This window comes from Suillus paluster (assembly GCF_016628075.1).
Source record: "Suillus paluster strain FC165 chromosome Unknown EDB91scaffold_1, whole genome shotgun sequence".
Classification (NCBI taxonomy): Eukaryota; Fungi; Basidiomycota; class Agaricomycetes; order Boletales; family Suillaceae; genus Suillus; species Suillus paluster.
The window spans coordinates 845,822-859,177 of record NW_024537561.1 but is presented as its reverse complement, the minus strand read 5'-3'; the positions used below and the strand labels follow the sequence as shown (position 1 = coordinate 859,177).

General features: G+C 50.7%; 4 protein-coding genes across 4 annotated transcripts; 1 reads left to right on the top strand and 3 right to left on the bottom strand.

The window, feature by feature from the left end:
• Positions 1–73: 73 nt before the first annotated feature.
• On the bottom strand, positions 74–631 carry EDB91DRAFT_1041773 (uncharacterized protein; the record flags this gene model as incomplete). Its single annotated transcript, XM_041312948.1, has 2 exons — positions 74–358; positions 410–631. The coding sequence occupies 2 exons, from the start codon at positions 629–631 to the stop codon at positions 74–76; spliced, it is 507 nt and encodes a 168-aa protein (XP_041184333.1).
• A 4,893-nt stretch (positions 632–5,524) lies between these two features.
• EDB91DRAFT_1041454 (uncharacterized protein) lies at positions 5,525–6,779 on the bottom strand (the record flags this gene model as incomplete). Its single annotated transcript, XM_041312926.1, has 2 exons — positions 5,525–5,809; positions 5,859–6,779. The coding sequence occupies 2 exons, from the start codon at positions 6,777–6,779 to the stop codon at positions 5,525–5,527; spliced, it is 1,206 nt and encodes a 401-aa protein (XP_041184332.1).
• Positions 6,780–7,595: 816 nt separating this feature from the next.
• On the top strand, positions 7,596–12,207 carry EDB91DRAFT_1093010 (uncharacterized protein). Its single transcript, XM_041316781.1, has 21 exons — positions 7,596–7,753; positions 7,811–7,895; positions 7,952–8,093; positions 8,144–8,313; positions 8,421–8,553; positions 8,612–8,720; positions 8,767–8,869; positions 8,924–9,036; positions 9,084–9,174; positions 9,246–9,460; positions 9,510–9,906; positions 9,956–10,038; positions 10,092–10,341; positions 10,390–10,472; positions 10,521–10,697; positions 10,751–10,860; positions 10,910–11,072; positions 11,126–11,584; positions 11,637–11,753; positions 11,806–11,935; positions 11,987–12,207. Exons 1-21 carry the CDS (start codon positions 7,751–7,753, stop codon positions 12,100–12,102), a joined length of 3,249 nt encoding a protein of 1,082 aa, XP_041184331.1. The 5' UTR covers positions 7,596–7,750; the 3' UTR covers positions 12,103–12,207.
• EDB91DRAFT_1093004 (Pre protein translocase subunit Sec66-domain-containing protein) lies at positions 12,208–13,298 on the bottom strand. The gene is made up of 4 exons (XM_041316780.1): positions 13,100–13,298; positions 12,658–13,050; positions 12,354–12,604; positions 12,208–12,300 (listed from the first exon to the last, which is right to left on the bottom strand). Exons 1-4 carry the CDS (start codon positions 13,188–13,190, stop codon positions 12,271–12,273), a joined length of 765 nt encoding a protein of 254 aa, XP_041184330.1. The 5' UTR covers positions 13,191–13,298; the 3' UTR covers positions 12,208–12,270.
• Positions 13,299–13,356: the final 58 nt, after the last annotated feature.

Genomic DNA, 13,356 nt, shown 5'->3' with positions numbered 1-13,356 from the left:
ACCATAAACTATATAACATAATACGAGACGATACTAAGGTAATTTCAAACAAATATCAACAGCTATATCATCTTCAGCGAGGTCCAGGAGTTTGAGAACGGCCAGATTTGCGCCGAACCAGCCGCGCAGCTTTCTGCCTGCCTACAGCCCCAGGGAAAGGGTCGGGTGGGTCTTCCGCAACGTCGAAGGTCACTCCCGGCCGAGGACGGCTTTTCTTCCGCCTTTTCTGCTCTGCCTCTTCTCTATCCCTCCATTGGCTAGTTGCCATCATAGGATCGCGCGCAGGTGGCACTATAGGTGGAAGAGGATGAACCTGGCTGACGGTAGATAGAGCCGGAGACCCGATCACAGTGTTCGTCTGTGAATTATGATGAGATTCGACATCTAATAACATGAAAATCATGCGTACTGCAGTATTTCCATCGCATACATCAAGAGACACTCCAGAGATGGTGCGAATTCTCTTGCTAGTCAGGAAACTGAACGGAGAGAACACATTGGTCGAAGGCTGCTTGCGGTCACGAGTAGGCTGTGCAGATGGAATGGTAATCTCAGGGCCCTTAGCCTTGGCTTTTGACGCCTTTCGTTGAACCGACGCTGGTGCAAGCGGAACGGCGGTGGTCTGCGTCATGTGGGCAGGAACTGCAGAAGCCACCATCTTATCCTTCGGTTCTTTAGCCGACGAAGACGATTTGGAGTGCTGGACGGGTGGTGCCACAATCGCCGGGGGCTTATGCTGCTCCATAGATAGCTTTGGAGATGCAGCAACGGGACTCTCAAGAGGTTTAGACGAGCCTGACATAGTCCTGAACAATCCTCCAAGGAACCCGCCCGACTTCTTCTTCGACTCCTTAGACTCCGTCGACGCCTGCCTCTGCCTCATCGGGGACGCAGTTACTTGTATCGAAGCGTTAAAACTCGTCTGCGGTGTTTTAGGTGACAGTGCAATAGAGGAAGGTGTCTTCAAGATCTCGGACTCATGGGAGAATGTGCGATTCATGGCTGAGGGCAGATGAGCTCGAGAAGGAGCAGGAGTAGATGCAACACGGGCAGCCCACGAGGGTTCGACCGTCTTGGTGGGACGAGACGAAACGTTTCCCTGCAATGAACTGGGGAAAGGCTGTGTTGACGTAGCACTGGAACTGAGCAAAGGCTGAGAAGTTTTACGAGGGGAAGGAGGACGTGTGTTGGCGTTAGATGTGGTGATAGGCTGTGAAGTGGGTAATGATACAGTTCGGTGATGTGGTATAGGATGTGCCGAGTGCGAGGGTTTGGATTGCTGGTTGGTGCTTGCTGGGGTAGCGTGACGATGCGATGCAGGGTATAATGGGTTCATGGCTGATGCATAACGAGAAGCAGAAGAAAGCAAGCCACGATAACCAGCAGAATCACTGGTATTGGGAGCGTCCAGCACTTGGCTTTTCACAGCCGGAGTGCCGACAGCTGCGCGGGCACTAGGACCTTGAGGAATAGTCACGGGAGGTACAACAGGACGAGAGGAATGAGATTTCGTGTGGGTCTCTACGGTTGGCAGATTCTGAGGGTGAGATGCGACAGCGGTCGCGGCAGAAGGCGCAGCGTATTGTCTACCTTTCGACGCAGCATCAAAAGGAACACTCTGAACAATATTCGGTGGTTGAGCAACCGGTCGAGTGGTTTGCGCTGCAGCAACTGATGCGCTGGTAAGAGGCCGAGAGGAATAAGGTTTTGCGTGGGTCTCCACAGTCGGCAAACTCTGAGGGTGATGGGCTGTCGCGGTCGCAGTAGGGGTCGTAGTGTATTGTCTCCCTTTGGATGCAGCATCTAAAGGAGAACTCTGAGCAACATTCAATGACTGAACAGCTTGTCGGTTACCTTGTACTGCAGCAACTGATACGCTGGCATATGTAGGTGCTGCTTTCGCACTTGGTTGCACATCAATCGACCGCTGGTAGCCTCGATGTGAAGTGGACCGATGAACCGGATCTTGGTGCGACGGAGCAAAAGTAGACTGCGTTGGCGGAGCGGAGAACGGAACACGAGAAGATGCAGGAGTGTATGTATGGTGTTGAGTTGATGGCGCAGGAGGAGCATGAGATGGAGTTGAAGTTACGGCGGTAGGCTGCACGGTGGAAGTAGGCTGCACGGTGGGGGTAGGCTGCACAGTGGGGACAATGAAATCCTTCGGCCTCGATGGCGGTGTTGCTTTCGTAGGAGCACTCAAATCTGAAGGCTGTACTTTGGCTGCAGGAACACTCGGTGAAGGCACAGGAGCCCCAGAAGACTGAGTCGGCGCATTGTTCTGCGGATATGTCTGCGGAGGACCTGAGGACCACTTATTCGCGAAGACTGGAGACTCAGGGACTTCCTCCATCGTGACTTTGGGCCGTGTCAACCGAGGAGTCGGATAGGTGGGTGGAGATACGCCCGCAGGAGCTCCCTGGTTCGCCGGAGGGTGCTGTGAACCTGATATGCCCTGATTAACCACACTAGCAGGACCCGTAGCCCCTGATGAAGAAATTGGCAATGCTGGTGCAGCAAGAGAAGCTTCGCGAGAGATAGGAGGCGCAGGAGCAGCAGCCTTCTGGTATGCGGAGCTTGCGGTCGCAGATGTACCCATTCCCTCACCTGTCCAAGGCTTAGTCTTGTGTGAATCAACAAGTACATTGGGCAAAGAAGGCTGAACAGAGGGAGCAGAAGGCCGCGATAGCTGACGTATGGGTAATAGCTGGAGCTGGAGCGGGTTGCAATGGAACAGCGGAGCTCTTGGGCGTAGGGTTGATTGCAGCGGGACTGCTGGGTGACAGCCTGATAGGGGAAGATGTCCTCGGGAATGTCAATCCCCGGTATTCTCGGTGGCGGAACCGGCAGAGGCGGAGGAGAGAATTGTCCAGCAGAAGGAAATTGGCCATAGGATGGGGAAAACGGGCTTTGCGGCGCTACAGATTGGGATGGAAGCTCAGGAGTCTGCTGGTGTGACGCAACAGAGCTAACGGGATGTGTATGAGCTGTCTGCAGCTGCGCTTGCTCACGACTGCCGGATGTTGTCCTCGACATCTGCGAAGGCGCTGGGTAAGATGGTTGTTGGAGATGTTCACGGCCAGATGTTGTCCTCGACACCTGCGAAGGCGCTGGGTAAGATAGGTGTGGGATGTGAGGGATGATCACGGCTGCCAGACGTTGTCCTGGACACCTGCGAAGGCGCTGGGCAAGATGGTGCGGGAGGTTCACGGCCAGACGTTGTCCTCGACACCTGTGAAGGCGCTGGGTAAGATGGTGCGGGAGGTGCAGGGTGATCACGGCTGCCTGACGTTGTCCTCGACATCAGCGAAGGCGCTGGGTAAGATGGTGCGGGAGGTTCACGGCTGCCTGACGTTGTCCTCGACATCAGCGAAGGTGCTGGGTAAGATGGTGTGGGATGATTCACGGCTGCCAGACGTTGTCCTGGACACCTGCGAAGGCGCTGGGTAAGATGGAGTAGGAAGATTGCCGTATGATGACGGAGTTGCAGGCTGCGGCGCCACAGATTGGGAAGAAAGTACAGGAGTCTGCTGATATGACGCAGTAGAGCCAACAGGACGCGTATCAACCGACTGCGTCTGCACCTGAGGATTTTCACGGTCACTAGACGTTGTCCTCGAGACCCGCGAAGGCGCTGGGTAAGATTGCGCTGGAAGACTGCCGTAGGACTGACGGAGTTGGAGGTTGCGACACCACAGGTAGAGGGTGGTCCCGGAGTCTGCTGGTATGACGTAGCGGAGGCAACAGGATGAGTGTGTAACCGTCTGCGCCTGTGTCTGCACTTGACTGGGCTGCTCACGACTGCCAGACGTCGTCCTCGAGACCCGCGAAGGCGCTGGGTAAGCTGGCGCGAGGAGACTGGAGTTATGTTGAGGCTTATGGGGCAACTCCTGGGTCACCGGACGATGGCGTAGCTCCTATTACAGCAATCTGTGGAGGTGCGGGGAAATGAGGTACTTTCAATCGCTCCGGCGTGGCTGTCTATTCTACATGTGAGTGATGCCTGCGAAGATGGCTTACATCTACATACCTCTTTGGCCTTCGACATATGAGGCGAACTATCTGGAGAGCGCCGAGGCATCCCAACAGCATACGCATCCTTTGGTGTACCATAAGGCGACGACCGCGGAGATGAACGTGGGGTTGGAGCTGGACGTTGGTTTGCGGTGGGTGTGTAGTGGCTGTCTTGAGAAAGGACTTCCCGCAGCTGCGGATGAGCTAGTGCAGGCGGTTCAACCTGATGTGAGCCGTTACGAGCCGAATACTTCTCCTCCTTAGTTGCATAGCTGTCCTTTAGCTGACCGTTCGCTTGGGCTGTTTGCACGAGCCAAGATGATTTGACGGTACTCCCATTGGAAATCTGAGCAGTCGTCATGCGAGGAGCAACGACGTGGGGTTCTGGACGATCGAGTGAAGTTCGTGATGTAGGCTCATTTGAGTTCGGCGGACGACGAGAAGATTGTAATGCGGTCATCATCGTCTGTGAGGTATTCATCGATGTTGAATGGGAAGGTGGTGTAGATGGTGATCGTTGGGTTCCTGTCGCGTTACTGCCATGGGTTCCAGAGACGAGGTGAGTGTGTGAGCTCATAGGGGTTGGATATGCAGAAGGGAGAGATCCGTAAGCTGAGCCAATCTTAGGTGGACTCAAGTTTGTCTTGTGAGCAACAGGCTGTTGGCTAGAAGCTACTGTCGCTATAGGAGCCGGTGCGGGCGTCGCAGCTGTTATCGATCTGGTCAACTCATTCTGATTGTCAGCGTTAGAAGACGAACGTTGAGGTCTGGGACCAGAGACAGCCGGGGGGATGGAAAATGACGTCTTGTGTGAGCGCGGTTGGGAGGACTGCTGTTCTACTACCGTACTCGTGATTTGAGGGTATCGTGGAACATTCTGGGGTGATGTAAGGTCTTCGGGTCGATGATGACGGCCATGCGAAAGATCAATTGCTGCAGGATCTGTGCGAGAACGGTCCAGCGGGGGCTGCTCCACGCGGCCACGGGGGACTTCAGAGGATTGAGACCGGCCGTGAGATGGCTTGACTGCGGAAGCGAGGGATGCATGAGGATATCCTGCACCCTGCAGTTCGTCTTTATGTAAAGCTGATTGTGACTTGTAAAGTGTATCGTGAGCCTGGCGATCGGCAGGGCCCTCTCCGGCGACCAGAACAGGTATAGTACCCACATGTCCCCGCGATTCATGCGGCAAAGGTGACGAGTTGAAGCCTGGCGTAATAAGAGGTATGTCTACAGTGTGAACTGATGGAGGTTTTTGGGGCTGCCGCGAGTCATAATATGCGCCCTGCGACGTGGAATACTTGGCCTAGGTGAATATCACAATCAGCTCCACCATTCAGTAGTCAGGATTGTCGAATATACCTCTAATTTGGACTTGGTATCATCCCGCGGTCCCAAGGGGGCATCTTGACCCTGCCTCTCCCTTACGGCACTGGACGTATAAGGATCGCCTCTCTGGACGGGGCCTCCCGAGTGATTTCTCTCCATGCGGTGCTGGCAAAAAAATAGGTCAACGGAATGAAAAAGGGTTGATTGGGCGTCCTACCTTCAGAGAAGCACGCTCAGTATCACTGCCTGATTGAGCTCCGTGCGCAGCTGAGGACGTATGTCGCTCATGGTGCGATTTTGAGGGTTTCTGAGGAAGGTAGACAGGCATTACGCGGGGTGCTGGAGGTGGATTACTCCCTACCCCTTGGGTATTACTCTGTGTTATAACCTCCGCCTGAGGACCTGTAGACTGCACATGCACAGCAGAACTTGGGTTATGGGAAGTGTCAGCATGAGGTCGGCGGGCCTTGGGCACATTATTAACACCATGCCCATATAATATCAAATCGACATACCGTTGAGGATGAGATTCCGTCTTCTGTACGATGTCGCCTGTGACCGGCGATAGACTCCCGAATAGAGGGCTGATATGCTTCCCTGGCAGATATGGAAGCCTTGGAGGCATTGTCTGAATACACGAGGCCTTCAGAGTCTGATTCGATCCTTTTCTCGCGTCTGTGTCGGGATGGTTCCCTCTGCCTGTCGGTCTCAATAGGTCTATCCTTCTCCCGATGGGTTTCAGATCTGAGTCTTTCACGATACCTATCCCTATCGAGTTCAGCACTAGCCCTTTCCCTGTCACGTTCCTTCTCCGCTTCTCGATATCTATCACGTTCCTTGTCACGATCTTTCGATCGTTTAGAGTAGATATCTTGTGCAGATGTTACAAAAGGTGCGGGGGCATTCGCTGTAGTCTGTGTTGAACCTTGGGCGGCACGCGAAGGATATGGCTGCCTGGAGGACTTTCCAAGGTCTTCTGCACCGGAGACGTGCTCATATGATGATTTTGGGGTGGGCGCAGGTCGTCGATGCGAGTAAGATCTGGAGTCCTGGGCGTCTGCTGGTTGGGCCCGTCGCGAAGATGGTGCTGGTGCAGGATAACCCTTTGGCTGTGAAGTTTGAATGGGTGCAGAGGGCTGGTAAGGTGTGGCTGAATGAGAGCCCGTGGATGGATACTGGGCAGAAGAAGACCGAGGAGCGGTTCTGCTGGTTGATGGCCCAGGAGCAGAGTGATATGAGGGTGCAGTGGAAGTGTATTGTGTTTCCTGCCTATAAGAACGAGGAGCATGTGACCTAGATTCATTGTTTTGAGTAGTAGGAACTGTAGATGAGCGATGACGGCGGTGTTCATAGTCGCGGTCATTTTGCTTCTCTTGTGGAACCCAAAGTTTGAAGCGATCGTCTTGAAGACGGTCTTCTCGTCTTCTCGAGGACATTCAGTGTATAAGACAATGAGCCAGAATGGAATAATTGAAGTGGGGGATCCAATTCAAAGAAAAGGAAGAGCAAGAAAGAGAAAGACAGGTGTCGCCCGTTAGACATGAGGCAATTGCACCACCGGCACTATGAAACTTCCTTGCTTACGTTCTAGAGGATGATTGAGCGCTTAGAAGGACAATGGTGGGAACAAAGTAGTAGACTACCAAAGTCAGTTGATTCCGACACGGTACTGCTAATCAAAGTTAACATTAACCAGGCTATCCAAGTTCACAACACGTTATAGGCATGGTTCTCCGATTCCGCCGTTTAACCAGTACGATAAGCATAGCATCAATCTTAATAAACACGCAACGTGCAGGGCATGGGGCGAACAACCTGTCATTTCATTGAGACAAAACTAGTAATATATATATACAACTGATGTCCGCCAAACCGCAGAACGATGGTATCACATGAAGAGACCGTCGATACAGTGGGCATGGCATCATCAGGGAGTTTTGGAGGATTGCTCCTTTCCCCCCAGCCTCAAAACGAGACTGAGAAAGAATCCAAAAGTCCGTCGACCTGCTTTTACACGATTTTGACTCATTACCGACAGTAGAACAGCGGAAAGGCTGGTGGTGACACAAAGGTCAACCCTGTCGAGACAATTTAAGGATCGTGTAGGTTAAAAAATGTAAAAGATCACGCAAAGCAGCATTGCAAAGTTCAGAACGTCGTTTGAAGTGAAAAAAAAACAAACAAGAGAGTGAAGGTTCGGGGGACTGACGTTTTTAAGTAGGGGCGGGGTCTGCTTACGAGAGCGATTGTCCATGACCGATTCCCACCGACCTCATCGCTTCACTCACTGTCAACCGTTGGTCAGGACTCATCTGAAAAGCCCATATTGTCAATTGTTATCATCTGCCCCACAACTTCGTTTAGCTCCAAGGTCTTTCATCTCTGAACTTCTCACTTGCAGAGTTTCATGGTATGTAATCATCGAGTATCCTAACTTTACATCACAACTCATGTCTAGCCGCACAAGAGTGATACCATGGATCTTGTGGACGAAAAAGTAAACGGCGGTCCTTCCATGGAGATCATTGATGAGGTCGTATCTGTCCGCGATCGTAAGCTCTTTCTTTCCTATCCATATAGCGCTAACTATCATCATACGCGTCCTCAGACGATGCCTTTGCAGCAAAGCACATGCCAGACTTAGGTCATGATGTCAAAGATTTTCAGGTCTCCACTTGGCGCATTAACAACTGGAAGAAATTGGACAAGAGGCTCACAAGTCCTGACTTTGAATGTGGTGGTCACAAATGGTCAGATTATCAGAGGCGCTATTCTCTTTACCCTTCTCAATTCTTTCCAGGCGCATACTATTATTCCCCTTTGGAAATTCTAACGCGCCACCTAATGACACTGTTTCCGTCTACCTTGATTACGCTGATCCAAAGAAGTCCCCAGAGGGTTGGCATGCATGTGCCCAATTTGCTCTCGTAATATCTAATCCCCACGACCCCACAATCTTCACCGTCAGCCGTGAGTCCTATCATTCAAATTCACTTCGGGCACAAGTAAGACTATTACTCAGATGCACACCATCGCTTTATCGCCGAGGAATGCGACTGGGGTTTTACCCGTTTCAGTGAACTGCCGCAAACTTTTCAATGTTCAAGAAGGCCATTCGCGGCCAACTATCGAGGACGAGTCCGCCGATGTTACTGTATTCGTTCGCGTGCTGGAAGATCCTACCGGCGTGTTGTGGCACAACTTTGTAAAGTGCGTACTCGTGATTTTATCCTGCTGATCTCACGTGTCCTCATTAATACCAGTCTAGCTATGACTCAAAGAAAGAGACTGGCTATGTTGGCTTGAAGAACCAGGGCGCGACGTGTTACATGAACTCTCTTCTCCAATCCCTTTTCTGCACGCGTTATTTCCGAAAGGTGAGTGTGGCGTTAACAGCCATTATTCAGCTGATGTTGGTTTTAGGCTGTGTACCAAATACCAACCGAAGATGAGCACCCCACGGAAAGCGTACCGCTCGCTTTGCAACGAGTGTTCTATCATCTGCAGACATCCGATCAACCTGTTGGTACGTGTCATCTTCATTCACTCCGTGATTGCGTTCGAATCTGTAATCACTCAGGGACTACGGAATTGACGAAATCGTTTGGGTGGAAGTCATTCGACTCTGACCAGCAACATGACGTTCAAGAGTTTAACCGCGTACTCCAAGACAAGTTAGAGACTAAGATGAAGGTATCCGAATTCGAATCACATGTCAGGCATCGTCTCACTTCACCTAGGGAACTAAAGCCGAAGGCGCAATTTCCAAGCTTTTCGTTGGAAAGATGAAGAGTTACATCAAATGCGTGAACGTTGACTATGAATCATCCTGTATTTGAGGACTTTAACGGTAATCTAGCATCTGTCAGATCTAGTATTCTCTAACGCGTCACTTGATGCAGACATCTCTCTCAACGTCAAGGGAATGAAAAACTTGCACGAGTCATTCAAGGACTATGTCGCTGTTGAGATGATGGAGGGTGAAAACAAGTATCAAGCTGAAGGATTTGGTCTCCAAGATGCAAAGAAGGGAATTCTCTTCCAATCATTCCCTCCTGTGCTCCACCTGCAACTGAAGCGTTTCGAATACGATATCCAGCGCGATGCAATGGCAAAGGTTCGTGGCACAGGCCTTGCCGTGTTATTCATCGATTAATCTCCTGTAGATCAACGATCGCCATGAATTCCCATTTGAAATCGACCTCGCGGAGTTCCTGGACGAGGACGCCGATCGTTCGCAGTCATGGAACTACAAGTTGCATGGCGTGTTGGTACATTCTGGGGATCGATATGGCGGACATTACTTTGCACTCATCAAACCTGATCGGGAGACGAGATGGCTGAAATTTGATGATGATAAAGTCACCCCAGTCACTGATCGCGAGGTGCTGGAGGAAAACTATGGCGGTGAACCTCTGAATGGCATCACTCCTCCACTACAACGCAACCAAGTACGAGCGATGAAAAGGTTTACCAATGCATACATGTTGGTCTACGTCCGTGAGTCGGCTATCGACGAGATCCTTTCGCCTTGGAAGGACGAGGACACCCCGGCACATCTCAGTGAGTCCGGTTCTGACGTAATAACACGTGTTACTGAGTAGAATCATAGAACGTCGACTTGAGGATGAGAGACTGCAGATTGAGGCGAAGAAGCGAGAACGCGAGGAGCAGCACCTGTTCCTTACAGCCAAGGTTCGTGATGGCCTTTGTGTCATTCACCTGTCCTCCTGCTCACATCAGCTTAGGTCATCACCGATGACACATTTGCTCATCATGAAGGCTTTGATCTTGCCACATTTGATGAAAAGAACTGGCCACCGTCGGAGCTACCGAGTTTCCGAGTTTTGAAGCAAGAAACATACAGTACCTTCAAGTCACGCGTAGCAAGCCACTTCAACCTTCCGGAGAACAAAATACGTCTCTGGGTTCTGGTTAACCGTCAAAACAAGACTGTCCGCCCTGATACTCATATCCCTGAGAATGAACCGACGCTCAGTACGTCCTTCTCCTTTCACACCCATAGAATACTAACGCTTGTTCCAGCTGTCGAGGTGATCCGCAACAACATGGCAGCAAGGCAGAATGACCTTCGCTTATATCTTGATATAATACCCGATCCGAGCAAGGTATGTTATTTCTTTGTTTTACAGGAAGTTCATTAACGCATGTTGCAGCCTGAGCCTCCAGCGGGATCTATCATGATTTTCCTGAAGCACTTCGACATGACGAAGCAGACTCTGTACGGTATTGGTAAGGCGTACGTGTCAAGGAACAGCAAAGTCCAAGATCTGCACCCCCTTGTTAATGAGCGAATGCGTTGGGTACCAGGGACGCCCCTGAGACTCTTCGAGGTGCGCTGGCAGAATCACCGTCCAGGTTCAGTTCTTACTTTTCACGGTTGCAGGAAATCAAGCCTGGCATGATCGAGCTCATGAAGCAGAAGCTCACTTTTGCTCAGAGTGAGATTCAGGATGGTGATGTCATTTGTTTCCAGGTCGAGCACTCTGAGAAAGAGTGAGTGTGCGAACCTTGATTAAATGCTATGTGCTCAATCCTTGTGCAGGATCCACGACCTCGATGCTCAGGGTCTGTACTCGAACCCGATACAGTTTTATGACTTCCTCCAGAACCGCGTCATGATCATTTTCCGACCGAAGTTTGAGGAGCCAGACCATGATCACCCAGAGTTCAGTCTAATCCTGAGCAAGAAGTACAATTATGATATAGTTGGTGTTCTTTGTTACCTTATATTGGTTTGGGTAGCTGACAACTTGCTCAGATGTCACAAAAAGCTGGCGAGTTTTTGAGACATGATCCCATCAAGCTTCGATTCACAACGACTCATGCTACGAACGGATCACCGAAATCTGTCCTGAAACGATCTCTAAACCAGAGCATTCAGGAAATTATGGTACCGAGTTACATCAATCCAACGACGACCGTCATTCTGTACGAGAAGCTGGATGTAAGTATCGTGGAGCTGGAGACAAAGCGAAGCCTCAAAATCATGTGGACGGGGATCCATAATAAAGAAGAGGCATCGTACCCGTTCCTGCTGCCGAAGACGAGCTCGGTCCATGATCTTGCTGATCACCTGGCGAAGCAAGTGACGCTGACCCCTGGAGGAACTGGCAAGATTCGTGTCTTTGAAGTGTCGAAAGATGGCAAGTTCCAGAAGGAGTTTACGGGTTCAGAAATGATCGGTAACATCCCTGAACCCGTCGAGCTTTATGCGGAGGTATGCCACCGATGGTTGTTTCCTCCTATCAGCAATCTAATTCGTTAAACAGGAAATTCCTCGAGACGAACTTGAAGCGGACGAATCTGGCAAGACCATCAGTGTCTTCCACTTCAACAGGGAGGTTGCACGAACACATGGCGTGCCCTTCCGATTCGTCGTCAAATCTGTGAGTTATTTTTCTTGATTGACCAGGGCTTTATTTTGACAAGTGATTCAAGGGTGAAAAGTTCGCAGACACGAAGAAGCGTCTGCAGGCACGAATAGGTGCAACAGACAAGGACTTTGCGAAGTATCGGTTTGCCCTTATCCAAGTGGCTACCTTTAAGCAGCCGTCATACATTGAGGATGGTGAGCGTCTAATTTGGTCATCAATACATGTGTTCTCTGACGACGATGCAGAGGATACCATATACGATCACAAATTCGCGCCCGAAGATGTCCTTGGACTGGACCACATAGACAGGTCAGGCAAGGCAAGAACAGCAGGCGAGAAAGCCATCGTCATCAGAGGTTGATGTGAAGTGACGTGTACGGTTTGGACTTGGATTGTGTTCTGCGTGTCGTCTTTTATCTTAAGCACATTGTACTTTTTGTCTCAATTTACGCAGATTCGACAATTAACTTCCAGCAAGAAATGTCATCGCATGTAATTGACAAGGTATGTAAATTATGTAAGGAGGGGATCACTTCCGTTTCTTGCCCTTCTTCTTGGACTGTATGTGACGTGGCCTGAGTCGTCTCATGCAGTGATGGAAGTAATACTTACAGATTTCGAAGGAGACACGGTATCATGACTCTCGCCATCGCTTGACGCCACGCTCTCCGCCTTTGTAGTGGGGGGTGGCATAAGACTGTTTGGAGGCTTGACAGGAGTTCCAGGACGAGAACCAGGAGCACTTCTAGCTGCCGCGAGCGCGGCAGCATGAGCAGGGTGACCAGGTGGTGGCGGTCCCGACATGAGGAGTGACTGTGGTAGAGGGAGGTCGATCTTGGCTCCTACTTTGCCATACTTTTGTTCTGCAGATATAGGTTTAGATATTCATTCTAATAATACGCGTGAAGCAACGCACCTTTTGCCGTTCTAGATGCTGCAGTCTCCTCATAGACGTTGCGCATCTTCTCATTCGCGATCATTTCGCCTGCTGACTGGAATATTATAGTTCCCCATCCCTCAACAAAGGTATTAGCTTCTGCAACGACCTCCATGATCTCTGATTCCAGTTCTTTTTCTGCCTGCAGGAGACTGTTCCAGAGGTCATCGCCAATTGATCCTTTCTGTAGTAGGTTTTGTAGAGCTGGCTTGTCTTCACGCAGTTTGACCACGCGGGAGACGTCTGTCATTGCACGGCGAACAAGAGCGGCTTTGAGAAGGGCTTCATGAGCTGGAGGGTCGCTCTTCTGCAGCAAGGTAACGTAGACATCGCGCTCTGGATGCGAAGGAAAATATGGATCGTATATCTTGCCTGTTACACCTCAGTCTACGCAAGAGGATAAAACTGCTGGTCAACTTACCTGCGTTGCGTTTTCTATTGAAATGGCTGAATAGCAATAGACTTGAAATGACTATTCCAACGTATAAAACTGGGACCAGGACAGACGCCATGGGATGGACGTAAGTATTTGAGACGTGTACCAACAAGCTTGAAGCTGCTTAACATTCTCGAGCCATGCTTTGTCCATATTTGTATCCGTGCCGGCGGCATGACCGGAATTTCGGAATTGCCAAACTAAGACAACCGGTTTCTCAGTCCCGAAGCACATGCATTTGA